This window comes from Acanthisitta chloris, unplaced genomic scaffold (assembly GCF_000695815.1).
Source record: "Acanthisitta chloris isolate BGI_N310 unplaced genomic scaffold, ASM69581v1 scaffold19945, whole genome shotgun sequence".
In the NCBI taxonomy this organism is placed as follows: domain Eukaryota; kingdom Metazoa; phylum Chordata; class Aves; order Passeriformes; family Acanthisittidae; genus Acanthisitta; species Acanthisitta chloris.
In genome coordinates, this window is record NW_008673403.1 from 68,247 (window position 1) to 88,848 (window position 20,602).

The window sequence follows — 20,602 nt, forward strand, 5'->3', positions numbered from 1 at the left end:
TTCCAGGGTTATATGTTAGACAAATATAGGAGTGGTAGAAAATTCCTCTATGAGGAGTGGGATAATTTTCGCTGTTTTGTACTTAGTCAACTGCTTTTTTAACCCCAGGCTTCAATTTGAAAACTGCTACACTTAATTTAGTTATTCCCACAGCAGGGATTGCACCACTTCACAAATTACCTGTTTGGCTATGAAATTGGGTGATAAACATAATGTGTGTTGCCTGTTTTCAGACTCGTTTTTCACTGCTCTGCAGCAGCAAGGGCTGCTATAAGGCAGAGATTTAGAGTGCTAAAGGTAGCAATTCCACCGAGCAGGGATGTACTCCCGTTTGCTAGTTCTGCCATACGCACACTGCAGTGCTTACAAAAGGATGCAGTTTACAAAAGAGAACATCTTTTGTTTGGTTGATTGGTTGGTTTGGTTTGGTTGGTTGACTTTTGTAACCTGCTGGCCTTTGCTTTGAGTTGCACTGGTTGCACAGCAGAAGGACCTGAGCAGTACCAGGAGTTCCCCTGCAGAAGCAGCCTGGCTGTTTGGGTACAGTGTGGCCAGCAGGACTAGGGCAGTGATTATCCCCCTGTTTTCAGCATTGGAGAGGTCACACCTCAGTGCTGTGTTCAGTTTTGGGCCCCTCACTTTAAAAGGACATTGAGGTGCTGGAGTGAGTCCAGCCAAGGGCAATGAGGCTCAGAAAAGGTCTAGAACACGTGTTGTATGAGGAAGGGCTGAGGGAATTGGGTTTGTTTAGCCTTGAGAAGAGGCTCAGGGGCAACCTCATGGCTCTCTACAACTCCCTGACAGGGGTTGTAGAGAGGTGGGGAATGTCTCTCCTGCCATGGCTGCAGGGAGAGGACTAGAAGGAATGGTCATAAGCTGAGACAGGGGAAATTCAGATTAGATGTGAAGAAAAATGTTTTCCCGGTTAGGGTGGTTAGGCACTGTAATAGGGAATTGCCCAGGGAGGTGGTAGAGTCACCATCCCTGGAAGTGTTTAAGAGGTGTCTGGATCTGGCACTGGAAGATATAGTTTAGGGTTTAGGGGTTCCAGCAGAGTGGCAGGTTGGACTTGATGATCTTAGAGGTCTCCTCCAACCTTGATAATTCTATGATTCTATGTTCCAAGAGCTCACATCTGTGCCAGTGCCATGGGGGATGAGAACTGCAAGCAGCCATATGAAAAGTTGGTGGAACTGGACCCTTATTCCAACAGAGACACTTGTAGAGCTAACAGAGCTCATTACCAGAGCCTGATAAATCAATCAGTCCCCATTTTGTCCACTGTTTCAGACCAAAATTCAAGAAGCTGAAGTTGTGCCAGATAAAGAAAATAGAAAGGAACAAAAACTTTGACAGGTTGAATGTGAAAAACAGAAAGTCAGGCCAAGAAAGTTTGAGAAACAAATCATAAGAAGCATAAAAGCTAATAATAAATTCTTTTTCAGACACACCAAGAGCAGGAAAACTGCCAAACAGTCTGCAAAGCCAACAGATGAACAAGGTATAAAAATAGTGCTAAGAAAAGATAAAATCACAGTAGAAGGTTAAGTGATTCTTCTTCATCTGTATTTGCTAGAGAAACTTCAAGAGGTTCCCATAGTGGAATTTTAAAAAAAAAAAAAAAAAAAGAAAAGAAAAAGAAAAAGAAAGAAGTAAAAACAAACAAACAAATCCCATTTGGGAGGATATGTCTAAATTGAAGTGCCAGCAGGAGAGGCTGTAGAACAAATCAAGAAAATGAAGAATAACAATTCATTGGAACTCACTCGACACTCAGAAATTAAGGGTTGTTAACTGAATTAAATGTGACAGTATGTAACAGCTAAATTATTTATCATAAGTGCAATCTCTCACAAAATTGCCTTAGTGCTAGAAGAACAGAAGGTACCAAATACAATACTGTATTTTATAGGTTTCCATATAATGGTTAATAAAATACAAAATAGTTAGTCAGGAAATCAGTAGCACAGCACAGGAGACTCAGTGCTGCTCTTTTAGGCACAGACTTTCTTGGAGATTTTTCTAAAGAAGTACATATCTCAGAAAACTATCTCTGCTCCATGTTACATGGATTTAGTTTTACATTTACTCAGTTACTTCATGCAATTGAAACTGGCTCCAGACAACTCCTAACTGGCACCAGTAAAATAGCAAACATGAGTTTTTTTTCAGCTAAATTTGGGAAGTTGTGTATAATAGCTGTCATTTCTTTCTAAATCTAAGATTTCATCTGCAGCCTCTGTAGCCACCCTTGGTAGCCCAAGAAAGGGACCATGGAATGGACGCTGAAGCCGAGTTAGGTGTGGCTGAGACTCTCAGGGGTCTTGGCACTGGAACATGGAAGAAATGATTAAGAGGCTGCTGAGACACATTTAGAAGACCAGGGAGGGGGGAGGAAAGAGGGAATGGCCCAAGAAGGTAAATCCAACTGCTTTTTGAAGTGGAACTTTTCAGCATTAAGCCCATTGCCTCTCCTCTGCACTCTATTTTTGGCAACAGTTGTAGATGCATCAGTAGCTTGGGCAATTGGGGGGACTCAGCGCCAAGCCCAAAATCAAGACCATATCACTGTGACAGAGTACATGTAACCTTCTCCCTGTGAGTCACAGGCTCAATTAGGTCTCAGTTTGGCCTCTTACCAGTTTCCTTCATACCTCCACAACTGGAGGGTTGGCCCTTCAGGTTTTGATCAATTGCAATGATTTCTGATGTTTCCTTATTCCATTTTACATTCTAATGATAATCTTTTTTTTCATGAACTAGATTGTCCAGTCACATTTGGCCAGGGTAGTGCAGGCTTCATGTTGCCTGCAAAGCATCAGACTATAAAAGTACCAGTACAAGGCAGTTGGAACCACTGATTGAGTTCAGGAAGAGAATCTCACAGCCAGAGTGCAGCAGGCTCCCTGAATCCCCAGCCCTGCCTACCTGGCAGGTTCTGGGAAGCACACCATAGTTACTGTTTTGTCCACAGTCCATAAGGACAGAGGTAGCACCTGCAAGAGGTTTGCCTGCAGTGCCACTCTGCAGGTCCTTCCTCCCAAGCACTCTGCAGACAATGTGCTATTCAGTCTGCACTTGGGTCCAGACAGATCTGGCAAGCTTAGTTATGACTCATTCATTTTCTTTAGAATCCTGTACTCCTCAAATTTTTGTAGTTTCATAATAAGCCTCCTCTAAGTTAGCCGAAAACTGTTAAACACATCTGTTCCTGCTCCTATTGTCAAAAATAAGGCAGTCTTCTGTTTGCCTTCATTTTTATTGGCACCTACTACTTGAGCATAGAGCACAGTGCTGTCTAAATATTTTCCAAATCTATTTCCAGAAAATGTTTCTGTTTTGATGACTAGTTTTTAGTGCTCCAGTCTACCATTCAAGCCACTTTCTTTACTATGTTTTTACTCCTGCTACAGTTTAGAGTTGGATTCGTGGTACGGCACGTAAACCAAAACATATGGATGAACCAGAATCAACTCAGTGATTTGCTTGTAATTTTGAACAGACCCTTTTATTACAAACAAAAGCATCACTCAAGTACTTTAATACCTTATATCAATAGAGAAAACTTCTGCAGGAGATGGGGAAACGTTTTTACATAAAAGTTAATTTTACAACCAACATTTCATGTGTTTGGCTTCCCCCATGACTAGCTGAAACCTGAATCCCTTATTTCCCTTCCTCTATTCAGTTTCTTGGACACCTGCACCCAATAGTCTTTGGGATCACTCTCATGGTTTCTTATTCTCCTTAAAAAAATGACCTTATCACCCTCTACAACTATTGGAATGGAGGTTGTAGCCAGGAGGGATTGGCCTCTTCTCCCAGGCAATTAGTGACAGGACAAGGGGACATAGCCTCAAGCTGCACCAGGGGAGGTTCAGGTTGGGCATGAGGAGGAATTTCTTCACAGAAATAGTCGTTAAACATTGAAATGGACTGCCCAGGGAGGTGGTGGAGTCACCATCCCTGGATGTATTCAAGAAATGACTGGATGTGGCAGTTAGTACCATGATCTAGTTTGCAAGGTCCTGTTTGGCCAAAGGTTGGACTCGATGATCTCAGAGGTCTTTTCCAACCTAATTGATTCTGCCATTCTGTGAAATAATGTTTGGGGTTCTCATCTCTTACACATGTTCCCATTTAGGAACTAATATTCTTATCTAACTCCTCTAATCAGCTCAAAACTGCTACTACTTCTTACTGTTGCTTTACGTACATCCAGTTGCCACTTTGTTGCTTAGGCAAAATATGTTTATTGATATTACTATACTTACTGTTCAGGAACCTCATGGATTTGCAGTACCTAAGATGTATAAATCAGGATACCTTCATTTAGTTCTATAAATCTATCTGCTAAACTTAACATGGGCTTCCGTCTCTCTGGGGAGCCTTGAAAGGTGGAATTTTCAAAACCTTAACATGTCCTTCGCGCCTTTCTCCCTAATTTACAAAAATTTAGATTTGAAGCATTACAACTCTTGGCTTACTGTTCTCGGAGGGCTGTGTTTAACAGTGCCTCCCGTTCTAGGGAGCCAGGAGCTACCACTGGTCTGCTTTTACTAGCTCAAAATCAGCCATCTGACTTGGCTTACCTGATAGACTAGCCTTGCAGAAAGCTGCCAATAGACAAAATATGCATCACTTTCAGAGTGCTACATGCTTCTTTTTCCTGACCCCTTGGACTATTCCATCAACAAACCTTAGATACGAAGTGCCTGTACTTCAGTGCTAGCTGATAGTGACTATTTCATAAATGACATGAATAAATAGCTCCTAGCTGCCTCAAGTCTGTATAATCTCTTCGGCTTGTGCCCCAAACCTGATCATGCTGCAATTCAATCCACCTTGCATGACCATCTGGAAATTCATTGCAGGGAAATGCAGACAGCATCTGATGTTGCAAATGAAAACCTCAGGGCTAACCACACAGCATTACTGCCAGGATTCCCTTTACCTTCATGATACTGGTGATACTCAAACAGTATCCAGGCAGCTCGAGGAGTTATGACTCATTAACACTAAGGGAGACAGAACAACATCCCAGTTTGCTGGTACAGCAAGGGTCAGCCTCCCTCACTTGAATGGAAAATCCTAACCCTCATTTTGTCCCCCACATATCAAGTTTGCAAAAATTAATCCCTTGTTAGAACTCTGTTACCTAAAAACAACTGACAGCTTGTTAGACCAAAAGTAGGAGGACCAGACTCTTTTTCCTTGCAAAAGTAACAGGAAAGAGAACAATTAACTTAAACGCAAGAATAAAAATTTTCAACTACTGCACCTCACTCATAAATTCCATAGAGAATTTTTTCCTCATGCTACTGTGTGAAAGACCCACACAATTAACAGGATAAGACTACATGAGTCACACAAGTACATGTGGGAAATGTAAGGCAAATACGTAAGGAACAGTTATCAAGCACAAAGTAAACACTGAAGAAAAATTAGAGGAAAAAATATATCCACTAATCATTCAGTAGAAACCAAGCTTGAAGGTTTATAGTGGTCTGTGAAACACTCTGAGAAAGAAGAGAGGAACAAAGTAATGAAGTTATTCTATCCTTTTCCGTGCAAAAGTACTGCCTGGAACGTGAGCCCAGCTAAGTTTTAACAAAGCAACAAACACCACTGAGGTAACAGTGGAATAAGCTGTGGAACAGAAACCTTTAAGCCATTCGGATTTTCTCCATAGTTCAACAGACCTCACCTTCTAGGACTTAAGGACTGAAGTCTCTTTTATCTCTCCTGTAGAGGATTTTCTTCTCCCTAAAGGAGCTTAATGAGGAATTCTAAAGTTCTTCAGTACCTTTGCCTGGTATTAGATTTCCCTCTTCAAACTTACAGCTCATTGTATAAATGGAACTGATTTACAGCATGCAGAAACAAATGTTCTTGCTATGTTTTATTTATTGGCATTTATAAAGCTTCCTGAAAGAGAAATGTGTACATGTTAAGTTCTCTGCAGTTATAGAAAAAAATTGCACAGAGAAAGTTCAGAACTGCTAAGTTAGTATATTCAGAGAACAGTGAGCAGCATGACTCCATTTGTAATTTATAATATGTAAGTCACATAATTTTTACAAACTAAACATTTCCTTCTGCTTTGGCTCACCAAGAGGCAATTTTATTGAGAAGCAGCTATATATCATTAAATAGACATGACTACAAGAACAAGAGAGATTGCACAGAAGCCATCTGATTTCACTTTAATTGCTACATGAAAAAAAAGGTACCTATTCAGCCCAATTTCAATGAAGATGCACATTTGAAGTTCCAAACTGCAATGTTCTCAGCTGAGGTAAATTGAAATTCTCATTGCGTTTGTTACAGAATGCAGAATTTACTTTGGTAAATGTGTGGCTGCTTTCCTTTCAGAAATTAATCTGCTGAACTGTCCACAATGGAGTAAAAAATTTAAAATCAAAATCCAATATGGTCAGTCCACTTACAAATTTGCATAAGTCTTCCTTGAAACATTAATATGCTGGGGGAAAAAAGGGACTCAAGCAGCTCTTAAGGTAAATACAGTAATTAAAAGAACTTTGCAGGGTTTCAAGGCAACAAACGAAACTCACTAGTTGACCTCTCTATATATAAATGCAAAGATTTCTTGCATTATTCTGGTTGATTCTGTACAAGTTTCAGTAATTAACTTTATTTAAATATAACTCTTACAACAATTTAATCCAGGATCTCAATGACCATGAAGTAAAGGTTGACAGTTCTAATATAGAACTTGCACAACAGTTAACACTGACTAAACAAGGGATGGTATATAAAAAGATTAAGAAATTACACATTTAAAACTGAAGATGTTTTATCTCAGACTCACTACGAGGATGACTTTTATACTTCAGTATGCAACTTCATTCTTTACTTGCCAAAGTGTATGAGTTATCACAGCAAAATTTACAGAATAATTGGCTTTGGCCTTGGTCTTACAAAGACCTATTTACACACTTGAGATAAGCATCTTCTTCCCTTTTAATTCTATACATGTGTTCAAGCTTTACGCCTATATTTGGAGCTACAAAATCTTGTGAGATAAAAAGTCTCTCAAATATACACCTTGGACCATTAGAGTGTCTTTATATATGTGAACTTTTGCTAAATTACCCACTCGTCATCACATAGGTATCTCTAGCAAATGAAGCCCTCACTTCCACAGTTAACTCCCTGGTGCTGCTTAAAACAGCTATTAGTCTGGGGGGGTACGGCAAGGCATTGTGCAAAGAGATTAATGTGCCTCAAATTGCCCCCAAATGGGATTAATCTGGTAAATAAGAGACACATGTCCTAATTTACATGAAGTAAATACCATAAATCATGTGTGGGAGGATTGCAGCTGCCCAATAATCACCCCCCCATACACTCATCATCTTATTCTTGTGGTTAGGGTCCTTAATTGAACACCTCAAATAAGATCAGTTTTGGTTGGAGGAGGGTTTTTATACATCTTTCAAAAATTCTGGTACTCGAAGGCTCACTGCCAATAGCAGATGATTTTAACAGAAACACAGATCTCAACACCAAAGAATTAATGTTGTCTTTCTCAGTCAAAGATGTAATCCATGCCCAAAATGAATTCCTGCTATACAGAAGGCAGTTATTCATACCACCATCAGAATGTCCAAAGCACTGGTTAGTCTGTGATTAAAAGAAAAGCAAGGTACAATTGCAGTCAAGTACATGACTATTTACAGAAGGCCTCATTGTGGTAACCTATATACAGCATAGTGTTCTCATTTTCCTTAAAGTGCTACTGTAATCACATTGATACAAAATCATCTATTGTTTTAGGAGGTCCTTTAGTACAGCACCAGCACTGGCATCAGGGGACACTGGCAGTGGTGTAAAAGTAGGCAGTGCATCAGAAATAGGTTTCATAAGCAGATGTCCAGAACCACTAGCAGGTGTTATGAGAGGCACTGCTGCAGATCGAGGTGCTAAAAATGGATTTGCATCTGGTCTTCTGCTCAGTCCCGAGACCGGAGAATCTGGAACGTAAAAAACAACAATAAGCACACTTTGTCAAAAAGCATTCCTAAATCTATCCAATTTCACAGCATTTGTTCACAGAAAAGTTCTAAAGCTGCCTATCATTTTTGCAACGTGAGAGTCATTTAAAATCTCCTTGCCAAGGACTGTACACACTCTCAAAGACTTTCATTGTCTCTATCTTCTCTCACAGAATCGTTCAGGGTGGAAATGACCCTTAAAATCAAGTCCAGCTGTTGACCCAGCGCTGCCAAGTCCACCACTAAAACATGTCCCTCAGCAGCACATCTATATGTCTTTCCTAAACCCATGCTGGCTGGTCTTGGTTCCCTGGTTGTCCTGTGTGTGCTGTGTGAAGGCTCTCAAGATGATCTGCCCCATTGCCTTCCCTGGCACTGAAGTCAGGCTGACATCTCTGTAGTTGAGATCCATCTTGGACCTCATCTGCCACTGCTTTTGCTGAACAATTCCTACATTTACACTTCAAGTCACCAGTCACAAGAGTGACTTAAAGATCATGGCACTCTTAGGACCTGCCAACCAAACTGGTATTTTGCAATAAACATTTATGTTGTGGAACCCCCAACTGCTTTAGGTGGCTTGAAAGAGGGCTTTTTAGCATCTCTCTCTGTAGATACATATAATATGTAAGGTTTCGGTGTCTGGTGTTTTTTAGTTTACAGTTAGAAGTTTCAAACAAAACAAGTCAGCAGGTCTGTGTTAAGGCAAAGTCTTAAATGCATGTAAAAAATTAAGTATAAACTGGACCAGCTGAAGTGACGATTTGGATCTTAAATTACTTAGAAAAAAGTGCATTAATTTAACATGCATAATATAAACCTAACTGGTCTCTGTCAGCTCACAGAGATTTAATATCGGGTCCACACACTTAACTGTTTTTCAGTCCTCTCTAAGCAACCAGGTTCTACGTGCCAGAGAGACACTACAAGGTTGTACTACTTGCATCCTTCACTCATTTCAACCCAAGCTGATCAACAGGGATGCTGAAAATCAGGACCAGGTTCGCTGATATACCATACGAAGTTGTCTGCACAGCATCTGTTTGGCTCTTTTTGGTGCTGTTAAAGTCTTTTCACATCAAAGGGAGTTTGGTCCCTCTAATCTCTATTGAGATTTTAGAAAGTGAGGTATAGAAGCAGTGGGAAGGAGATGGGGGAAGAATTGAGGGGAAAAAAAGTAGGAATGGGGGGAGAAGAAATCAAATTCATAATTCACAAGGTGAGGAAGCTCAGAATGATTAAAATCCCCATGAAAATTCTACCTTTAGTTATTTATAATCTGTTTAAAGATTCAAATGCTTCTTCAAATGTTACCTTGCATTTGACTGCTGGATGGAGTACTGCTAGTTTTACCAGTTCCTGCTGCTGCTCCTAAAGGTTTCATATCATGAACAGAGAGCTTGGGTGGGGGAAGGTTTGGGCGGGATTCAGTTTCGAGGAATTTCACAAACAGTTCTGAAAAAGACTACAAGAGGCTCTAAGTTACTACATTTCACTGATGCTCTGGTAAAAAGCATTAAGTCAAAAATACATACACACATAAAACAAAAAGCTGCCAACAGTCTCCAAACAGTTTTGCACTGGTACTTGGTGCTGAGTCCTTGTGAGTGACAAATTTATTTTCAAAGTACACCATTTGTTGTTGCCTCAGTAAGTGGCATTTATGTAAAACTGATAAACTTTACAGAAAACACACATACGTCTACCATGGTTCCATTACTGATTTATGCCAATTGTTTTGAGGATCCCATGCTGCTGCTGCTGACACCACAGCATCTCCTTTGTCTTTGCTCAACCAATCACTCCTCCAGAAACACATAAGCCCCAAACATTTCTCTTAAAGCCCATTGCACGCTTTATTTCACAGAGCCTTGAATAAAGGAAACATGCAATGATTAATGTGTCAGTAGCATCATAAGATAAAGTTTTGCTTAGTGAAGTCTCTAATACATGTACAAAAGCATTAATTTTCCTCTTTTACATCCATAGCTAATCAGACCACAGTCCTCTGGTGGCCTGTGTGCCTGCATTATTTTAGTGGGAAGACGACCAGTCCCTACACTTCAAGAGGATTTACAGGAAAGAATTCTCAACATTTCTAGCTCAACTGAGCCAAAAATCAAAGTTAATCCAAAAACTCCAATCCCTCAGTGCTCAGTCTTGAGCACATTATTTACTGGTCTGCGAAACGGGAAGTTCCATAGATAAACTGCTCCCATGGATCATGCTATGAGACCTGTTGCTTTACAGAATTTGAAAACTTAAAATATCAACTTTATATGCTGCACACAGGAGACACTAGCTGCAGCAGCTGAGAAAGCTTTTCAAATTAAATTTAAAGGACATATGGGAACACAGTCATCAAAATACGTCATGGACTTCTGTGCTGTTGGGTATTGTGGAATTCCAGACTATCACATGTATTTAACTTCCAGCACTGTTACTTTGTAAGATAAAGCCCACACTGTAAGAAGTCAGTGACCCCAGGAACCAGTAGAACAGCAATTGTTTTCTGCATTAGCCCAACACTTTGTATTGTATAATTTTCAATGTCTACATGTTTACTTAGTGCAGGGAAAAAACTCAGGCCAAAGCAGTTGCACAAAACAAACAAATAATGCAAGATACAGTAGCATCAGTAAATGAAACTCAATATAGTGAGGAACCAAACATCAGTATCAATATGCAACTGCCCCATTTTTCCACTCAAACAACAAGAACACACAAGTAAGTCTTACACTATTAAACAGGTTCTGATGAGTTGGCCTCAAAGGTGTACTAGGAACACTCTTAGACCCAGCTCCTCCACCAAGCCAGCCAGTCACCCATCTCGTAACTCCTCTTTGCTCTTCAGATAGCAACTGGGAAAGTATTTAAAAAAAAACAAAGTTAGGAAGCAAAAAAAATTAAAGCAGCAGGTAAAAGAAAGTGCAGCTCATTATATTTATAACTATGTGGGAATCCTACAGATAAATAGAAGTTTTAGTGACTGTCAAAACCATATTCTCTGCCTCTCAAAGCCTGGCAGGCTAAAACCTGAGCCTTCATTTAAAAATACAAGCCTCACTTTCTTCACAGTAACTGCTGATACCTACTTAACTGGCTTTTCTGTAACTGGTATATTACATCTATTATACACAACAGCACCAGATTAAATCTCTCCCTTTCTGCACCAGCGTTCCTCAGCAAAATGAGGTCCACTCTGTTAAAATAACACCATCAAAAGATTCAAAGATCAGCATGTCCCACACAAGAAATAAATTCAGATGAGAGGCCAAAAACATACTTCCCCCCCAAAAAGGGCAGGATATCGCAAAGAAAAACGGAACTCTAGTTTTCTACAAAGCATTACCTGATCAAGTTCTTCCTTTTTTATTCCCAAGATACTTCCCATTAGCCTCAACACTTCATGACGTTTATTTTTTGGAGTATGAAAATGCCCAATAAAGAGATTTCTCATCAGGAGCCTGCAGAACATAGGAAGTTTGTTACACAAACTGCTGTTAAGTAACAGCTTATACCATAATATCGATGCTTTTATTCTTCATACTCCTGCCTAATTTACAGGAATCCAAATAAACAAATCTAATAAAAGAACTAAAAAATACCTCACCAAATTCCTCTTCCTACAAGTTATCACATTTCTTATACAGTAAATATCGATTTAGACAGTACTGGCAATACTGATGCAGTAAGGTGAAACTGAAAGGTACATGAGCAAGTTTTGGTGTGTGTACTACAGTCAGGGAAAATGCTTACTCTAAGATCATGATTCAGGAGAGCATTTAAACAGATACTTCTGTGTAGTTCCAAATCAACACACAAGGGAGGGGACAAGCGAGGCCATTTGCCTATCCCTGTTTCAGTTCTACTGAGTAAAGAAAGGAAAAAAAAGGAAAAGGCAGACCAAGGAAGAGAGATTTACACATCCAGGTGAATGTTAGCCACATTAAAGGCCTTGCTGGTCACACCTTGCACGTTACAACAGACATTCATTAAGAACTTTTATCTTCATTTGCAGAGCTCATGCTATAGAGGTGCACTTGTACTTAAGAAACATATCATTAATTCAAAGTTACATGTATGTTCATTTTACTAATCAAAATTATTATTTACAGCCACCAAGCAATTGAAATATAGCCAAAGAATTATGTAGAATTGCAGGATCACATACAGAAGTTCAGTTCTGCACTATTCTTGCAACTGTGTTAGTAATGTATGTGTACACCTAGAGGAATAATAACCAAAAACTTATACCAAATTTTTCGTTAAAGACTTACTTGTCCACTTTTCCTTCTGTGCTGCTCATAAGGTTCATTAGCTTATTCTGCACATCTTCTAACATTTCCCTTCTGATCTCACCTACAAATGTTAGATCGCAGAAAACAAAAATTTAAACTTTGATGAAACATTTGCTAATAATACACAGTGTTAGAATAACAATACACTAATATTGCTATGGCGCTTTTAAATAAAAACATTCTGGGACACACTAATGCATCCTAGAGACAGTGCTGTGCTTCAGGACTTGATATACTGGCAAGAAAGACAGGGATATATGCAAGGTTCCCCACACTTCTGAGAACAAAAGCATTCAGTTAAAAATAGCAGAGATGAAACAGAACAGCTACCATGAAGCAAAGACAAAACTGAGAGGAAAATGGCAAACATTTCAGTCAGGCATTATGGCCTGCAACTGAGTGAACAGGTCAGTACCACGAGTTAATTAATTTGGGGGTGTCTAGGAGTGTGCTAGGAGTCACTATGCAGATTTTCTGCCTGTTTTTGCATGTTGACTCCGTGTTCTGATACTGTTCTGTAGTGGCTGCAATGAAATCTGTTCATCTAGGATATCACAACACTGGTAATCACCTTCTTGGCCTACACAAACCCTTTATTTTTCCTCTCCATGAACCTGAAACAGGAACTATTAGAAGAGTAAGAGAAGACTTTAGATTCTGCAGTCACCAGTGCTGTAACTTTCCAGCTTCCTACAATTCCTGACCTTAATCATGGATTTGTCTACTATCTCCACACTTGAGCCTCATGCATCAGTGTCTGATTAGGGAGACAGAAATGCATTAACCCATTTCTTTAAAAGAAACCACGGCATGATATTGTTACATTCACTGTTGCCATCAACTTCTCTATAATTCTAAAATTCCACTAACACAAATTACTTGTTAACCCAAATACACCAATTACCCTAATCATGCTGTGTCAGTAACTCAGATTCTTCTGACTTCACACAAAGCTCATAAAAATAAAGTTCATAATAAAGAAAAAAAAGTTCTCCTAAAAGTTTTACTTGCCAGAAATATTTTACAACATTCCAATTGTAAGGAAACAAGGCACAAGGTTGGTGTTTTATAGAAATGCAGATATATCAGAAACTGGATAAAAGCATCTGATGTATAGGTCTGCAGAGTTACAGAGTAAATTTGCTAGAAAAAATTTATGTCACTTAAATCCTCAAATGCAGGATTTAAGAACACTCTGGAAGTAAAGTGTTCTCAGACAAGAAAGCAAATAACTACATATAAGGTACAAAGATAAACTCCAAATGGCTTCACTTCAAGACAGCAAAAATGCAATTTTTCACCAAACTGGAGTTCTGCAAGATACTGCCTTTGAAGTCAGTTTTTTTCCTAACAGAAGTACAAGTAAACCTTACACACAAAAGCTGGACAAATATAACATGGCCTGTCCACATCAAGACCAACTCCACCCTACTGTTACATAAGAAGACATGATGAACTTCAAATCCTATGGAAAAACTGCTGATCAACATAATTTTCCTCCCATTTTAACACTTCTGGGGTTCACGTTGATTAAAATTGATAAATTAAAAAAAATAAACACAAGAGAATCTTTTCTTGTGTCTATCTTAGAGTTAATTTTTAAAAGCCTCAACAACTTCGCAAAAAAAGTGCCTTTCAGGAATTTTTACACCCTTCAAATCATCTGGGATGCATGAAGAACATTCTACTTTCACTTCCACAGCTTTCAATCTCTAATAAATGCACGCCACAAGTATGTTGACACAACATGGTTCTTAATTAACACCAATAAGTCCACGGGAATCCACAGAGTTTTTGTATATATACACATCAAAGAGCCAGGCTGTGAAATGGATACAAACTAATATGCCCTGTTCAAATACTCCACATCTTTATACAAACATTTTACTGCAGAAGTATGAATTTCAGAGAGTACAGAGCAGAACAAACTAACTAGAGTCATGCTGGGAAAGTTCTCATTCAAGGAACTCCTTAGTCAAAACAAGTTAAGAAACCAAACAAAATTATATATATTATACAACAATATATTTTGTAACAACTCCATCCATATGCATTGGAATCCATTCCAATTCTGTGACTGCTCTTCAGTACTCCTCTCTCTCAAAACGTCAGAGGGAGGCACAGGAGAATTAATCCATGGTTTCAAGGTTTAAACTTCACTTACAACTATGCTACTTTGTAAATGTAGTTAGATAGCACTGCAACACTTGAATGAAAACATCTGCCCTACAATTACAACATGGTAACAGTTGCATGAACATACCTGGAAGCTAAGTGGTTATTTAGGTCTCAAGAGTAAAGGGGAATAAAACTACTAATGCCACAAAAAGATAAACAGCATTTGAAGACAAGTTTCGATTAAATCTTATACATTGCTCTTCCTCTGCAATGCTAGACAACTGAGTTGCCTTGTCAATTGTTATTCACATGATGATTTAAAGACAAATGCACTAAAAATTTAAATAAAATGTTCCCACTGTTTTCTATTTTTTCCTGTCAAAAAGATCTTATATCAAAGACAAGCAGCTTCTAAGGACAACTACACAGCTATATTCCATCCACAGAGACACTATCTATGCAACTCCATCACTAAACATCTTTTTAAAAAGGAACATTTCCTTCTGAAGTAGAATCTCACAGCTGAAAAGGACTTACACACGTACTTCGGGTGTATGAAAAGACTAAATAACAAAAAAGACCTGAGCCAAAATTCAGCATGGACTGCTGTAAACCAGACATTTACAACAGTCTCCAATAATTTGTTAACCATTTATGGCAATCCAGAAAACTGCATCTGGTACATCTTATACTTTTCCATTAAAATCACTTCTCCTGCCAAAAAAATCCATAAAGAAATCCTTCAAAAGATTTGGCCAACAAAACTGTGTCTGGGAATGTATTTGGCCAATTTTCAGTAAGACATTATATGTTTTCTTGTGTAAATAGAGAAAACGAAGTGGTCTCCTCTTTTTTTTTCCCCATAAAAATTATGATTTATTCTGCAACAATATCAAAGTGCTGTTTCTTTCATGCCACAATCCTGTTTCCATTTTTTAATCAAGTAAATTCCTTGCCAATATAACACAGCTTAATAGAATACTGAGATTTAGCTTTCTCTCAAGGTTCAAACCCCCCCTGCTTTCAATACCTAGGGTTTGCAATTGACATTAAACAGTAAGGAAGAGCTCCCCATTTAATAGTGCCATATGTGCCTATGCCAAAGTTAATTTCAATCTAAGGTGTTTGTGAACTTTTGCTGTGAATGTCTGTAGTGAGACAGACATACAGATCAGTCAATTCAAAAATGTATTAGTAGTTGTACAGTCATGTAGCAGCTTGAAATTTAATTTAGATAGTAAAATTCATACGTGAACTCAGGGAGCACTGCTATGACAGCCTCTTGGATGCCAAATTGCACTTAGACACAACTAAATTTAAGTATGTGCACATTTAAATATGTAGTAGAAAAGCTGTAACTTTTTTGTACCTTGCTGAAATTGTAAAGCTTTCAAATGACATTTCACATTGACTATCTGATCATAAGCAAGCATGGAGATACCACTTCTTTCAAGAGTAAGACTAATTATAATTTAAAAATGAATAGCAATAATTAGTTGGGTATGTTCAGAGTCCGAGCTACCACTGCCTCCAGCAGAGATCAGAGTCACATCTGTGCAAGAACTGCTCCCTCTACATCCCTTCCCAACAGCACAGATCCCCTTTCTCTCTACCTCACTGTATTCCTGTGTCTGGGTCAAGTATGGCAGTTTATTACTTTGGGAAATATAACAATACTTGGTGCTTCACAAACTTTCGAAGACACTTATGGAGCTAAATCAATGGCTTTGGTATTTACAGGAAGAAACCCCAAACAACTACTGCAGGGCTTTCTCCAGAGAAAGATCCCCAGCAGAAGATAAACATACTTGCCGCTTGAAATGTTTTAAGCAGAGACAAAAAAATGGAGTTACCTTCTTTCTTAAGCTCTTCAATCTGCTCCTCTTTGATGTCCAGCTGCTCAGTAAGCCTGGATGCTGCATCCAGGGCAGCGTTTGCCTCTTCTAAACTTTCCTAAACGAAGGGCAGGAAAGGGACAAAAAGAGAAGCAAAGGAGATCACTATCACAATTACCCTAATACAAGACATATCAAACATAACAGATGCAATCACTTTTCTTTAGGAAACTGGATTGTAAACATCCTCAGAAAATGGATGATCAGCAGAGAAATGCTACTTTAGTGACCTTCTTCGAGTGCCTCCTTCTCTTCCACAGAAGAGAGAGTGATTACATAACTTGATGTATTTTCAGGGAGTTAACACAGCAGTTAAAACCAAAAAAAACCCATCAAGAATTAGCATCCAGTTTCATAGGGTTCAGTTTGATTACTCAGCCCACCTGCAGGGATACAACTTTTTCTTCCAGGTTTTCTGCTTTTTTCTTCCATTCTGCACTCTGTTTTTGATGTCTCTCCAGCTCTGCTGAATACATAGCTTTTTCTTCTAAAGGGTTAAAAACACAAAATGAAACAAACAAAATAAATCTTAATTCACAACATATAACTCTTTTTGGGATATGCAACTCTGAAAGCCCATCATTATCATATCTTGTCTTCATGAAGTAGAGGTGGAATTCAGATTTCACAAATGGGATACTGATTACCAGTTTTCACAGGGCCAGAGTTGGTTTTCTAAGTTTTTAAAAAGACAACAGATTCTGAAATTCAGGCAATCAGAAAGAAAATCAAGTAACTAATCTTTCAAAATCACCAACATATGGTAACTCCTGCAGCTGAAAAATGCTTGTTGCTATTTCTTGACAAAGCTTACCCTGTTGGAACTGCTCTAGTACCATCTGCAGGTTGGCCAGAGACAGTGCATACTGCTTCACTTGGTCCTGGGAGATGGTCAGCTGCAGCACAGTTTCATCTCTCTGCTTGGAAACCAGGTTCAGCTGCTCTTGCAAGGATTCAACTTGCAGACTAGCCTGATGACTTAATGAAAATATGATACATTACTTAGGAAGATAATACTAGAAGTTAACCAGAACCAAACCCAAGCAACACTTTTGTTTGAAGTGCACTAGAAAAAGAAGAAATAACAATCTTTTTGTACATTATTGTAAGAGCATCTTTAAAAAAAGAAAAAGGAATCAGTATCTTGCTAACTGTAAGCTTCAATTACTATGAGTCAACAGGTCACTCTACCAGTTTTTACTGTTACAGTCAGTCTCCAAGAACTCTGTTTATCTTGCTCCCTACTGACAATTGAATGCATTGAATTTTATTTAATTTACTTGAAGCATCTGAATTCCCCTTATGCAAAAATATGATGAACCTGATTTACTCCGATGCCACTTTTATTGACAAGTGCATATCTTGAAAGGAATTGGAAAAGTTTGATGAAGAATTAAGAAACATTCTGATTTCACAGAACCTTCTCCCAACACTTCCAATTTCTCCACAGTTTTTCACAACAAATTCTGCTCAAGCCAGAAATCTTTTTACTGAGAAAGTGAAGGGGAGAATCCTTGGCACTTAAAGGGGAAAAAAAAAGGGCTGCAGCTACATACCTATTTTTTAAGCAAAATACTTGTTTGTTTGGACAACTGTAATAACATGAAAAAATAATTCTTTTGCCTGAAGTAACCAACATTCATTTAAATAAAATACTAAAGCAGTAAAGGTAAGCACTAAGTAATTCTAATACTTGGGGTTTCATTGTTCTGGCTGAAAAAAGTGTTAACGACAAAGTAATAAAAACACAGGATTGGCTCTAGCCTCCCAGATTCTGCTACCCACGAGAACTTCAATGCATCTTGCTTTGTATGCACCCAGCAGTGCACACTTTCGGTGATATCAGGTAAAAAGTAAGGATGTGTTTCTGTCTCAGACGCAATTCACAAAGCATGACAGTCACATCTGTGCACAGAAGGGTATAAAATAAGACTCTTTCAAACTGAATGAAGCATTGACTTTAGTCAGTCTATTTTTGATCTGACAGACAACTAAACTGATGAGTGGAGGATTTTTGTTTCTAGTTCTAAGCAACGTCAACAATGTAAGATTTCAATAGTTGCTACTAAGACAAATAGATTCTGTAGTTCTCAACAGTAGCCAAGTGTATTTCAAATCACCCTCCTGATTCAGAGTAACAGGAGTTTGTATCTTTTTATTTCCTCAAGTGCTCAGTACATAATAGAATGGCAATTCAGTAAAATGGAGCCATCAGTACCTGTCCAGCTAACTGTGAAATTTAAAAGACTACCTGGCATTCTCCACTGCAGTAGATGAGGACACCAGTTTTTCTTCCAAAATCAAAACCTTCTTTCTTAGCTTGACCTCTCTGTCTTCTGCAGCTAAAGCTTCTTTCGTGTAGGAATCTTCCATTTCCAACAGGTGATTCCGTAACCTCTCCAGCTCCTGATTTAGGCGCTGCTCCTTCTCGTGCAAACGCTGCACCTGTGGAGAGCACACCTCAACTTACTTGTGCTATCACTTCTCATAAAAATAACTTCAGCAAACACATGTCCAAAGAAGCACATTATGTGTATATTGATTTTAAATGCTTTTACCAAGTGATTGCTACTGAAAATAATCCAGAAAATATTACGTGTGCAATTTCTTGTTCTTTTTTGGTTTATTTCTTGCAACTGTAAATTATTTGGTGGTGTACCTCACTCTGCAGGGCACTGCTATCCATTTGCTTCTGTTTGAGTGCTACCATGACTTGGTCTCTCTCTTGCTGGAAAGTAACAGCCTTTTCCTGCATTGATTTAACTTCATTTAACAGCTGATTCAATTCTCCTGTCTTGCCCTGTTGAAGACACAAACAAAGCATTTCAAACATGGCCAACAGGTTTACCAAAAGAGACACAGTCCTTGTCCAGAGAGTTCAAAGACACTACTGATCTAACAAAGAAAATGGCAGGACATCCACGGCCTTACAACACAGAAAAACATCCAGGAAAATGAATACTTTGAAGTTATTTCACTCACATGTTACAAGACAAAGCAAAAGTTATTGCTAAAAGACACTATAAAGGGCATTGCCTTAACTGACTGCTGTGAACAGTTTGCATAAATTGCACACTAATAACAAGCAATGCTCAAAACCCTGGAAAATGAGAAGGGATGCTAAAGACAAGAGCGTGAGTAAGACCAGTAAGCATGGAGACAACTGTAAGAGAAGACTGACAAATGGTGACCAGATCCACCACGACAAAGAGAATGGGGACCTAAACAGTACAGAGGAAAGAAAAAATTACCTATTTAGAATTAGTTACCAGAAAAAAAACCTGCCCACTAGGACACACTTTCAGAGCCTAAAAGCAAACCAAAACAATCTACACCCTGGAGTTTTGTTGTCAAGTTTGTTAAAACTACAGGAAGACCTTTGTGCTGTACTTAACACCATTTCTCAAAGAGAAGTGGCAATTCACACGTTACTTGCTTAATTCCAGCAGGAGCTCACATGACAAGCTGCTGACCAGTGGATCAATGATGCCACATAATCCTTTGCTCTTTTCAAAACGATTCTTCTTCAGATTACCTATGTGGCAGTTAGAAAGCCACTGCAACTTTTCTCTGAACACAGACTTTGAAAAACATATCATCATTCCATATGCCAAATGTAGAGAAGGAACTATAAATTTCATGTCCCATCTTTTTTGTTTTTCTAAATGAAGTTTCTCCAGCTATAAAAGACATAAACCCATTCATCTCACATAGATGTTGTGAAGCAACTCCACCGGAATAGCAAACACTAGAGGGAAGTATACTGGAAAATTAGTCCTCCTGGCCAACTCTTCACAAGTTTGAGCACCATAAATTGAGTGAAAATAATATAGGACACAATGTACAACAAGGCCAAAGCAAAACATTAAGTAGCTGTTCAGTAAATGAGGAATTTCCAAATAAATGAAAAATGTCGTTTATGGTTGCATAATTAACAGGTAAACACTGTAAACCACTCACCTGTTAACTTCTAATTTCTTAATTTTACAAAGGGAAGATTTTTGTTGAGTGTAATGCAGTATGGAGTCACACACAGATTTCAGGCAAACACTTGATGGCTACATACACACAAAAACGCATTAACATGTGACTAATTTTAAAAGGGACTCGTAAGTATGACTGCACGTACCTGTTCTTTCTCTTTCAACAGCTTCTCAAAAGCAAGAGCCTTCTCCTTCATTGAGTGAGACTCAAACTCTTTCTCTTTCAGCATCATTGAAAATTGCATATTAGTCTCCTGAAGCGCACGGAATTCTGTTTCTTTTTCCCT

The 20,602-nt window shown here is 38.6% G+C and overlaps 1 protein-coding gene across 1 annotated transcript in view; it reads right to left on the reverse strand.

The window, feature by feature from the left end:
- Positions 1 to 7,788: 7,788 nt before the first annotated feature.
- TRIP11 (thyroid hormone receptor interactor 11) overlaps positions 7,789 to 20,602 on the reverse strand; it is a gene marked incomplete at its 5' end in the record, with an annotated part of 26,654 nt that continues 13,840 nt past the window's right edge. The window contains 10 exons of the mRNA XM_009074961.1: positions 7,789 to 7,997; positions 9,333 to 9,483; positions 11,371 to 11,485; positions 12,299 to 12,380; positions 16,291 to 16,390; positions 16,716 to 16,819; positions 17,147 to 17,310; positions 18,584 to 18,777; positions 18,992 to 19,132; positions 20,462 to 20,602. The exon at positions 20,462 to 20,602 is cut by the window's right edge and continues 2,868 nt beyond it. Coding sequence (XP_009073209.1) covers positions 7,789 to 7,997; positions 9,333 to 9,483; positions 11,371 to 11,485; positions 12,299 to 12,380; positions 16,291 to 16,390; positions 16,716 to 16,819; positions 17,147 to 17,310; positions 18,584 to 18,777; positions 18,992 to 19,132; positions 20,462 to 20,602 — 1,401 coding nt within the window. The remainder of the gene's footprint in view (positions 7,998 to 9,332; positions 9,484 to 11,370; positions 11,486 to 12,298; positions 12,381 to 16,290; positions 16,391 to 16,715; positions 16,820 to 17,146; positions 17,311 to 18,583; positions 18,778 to 18,991; positions 19,133 to 20,461) is intronic.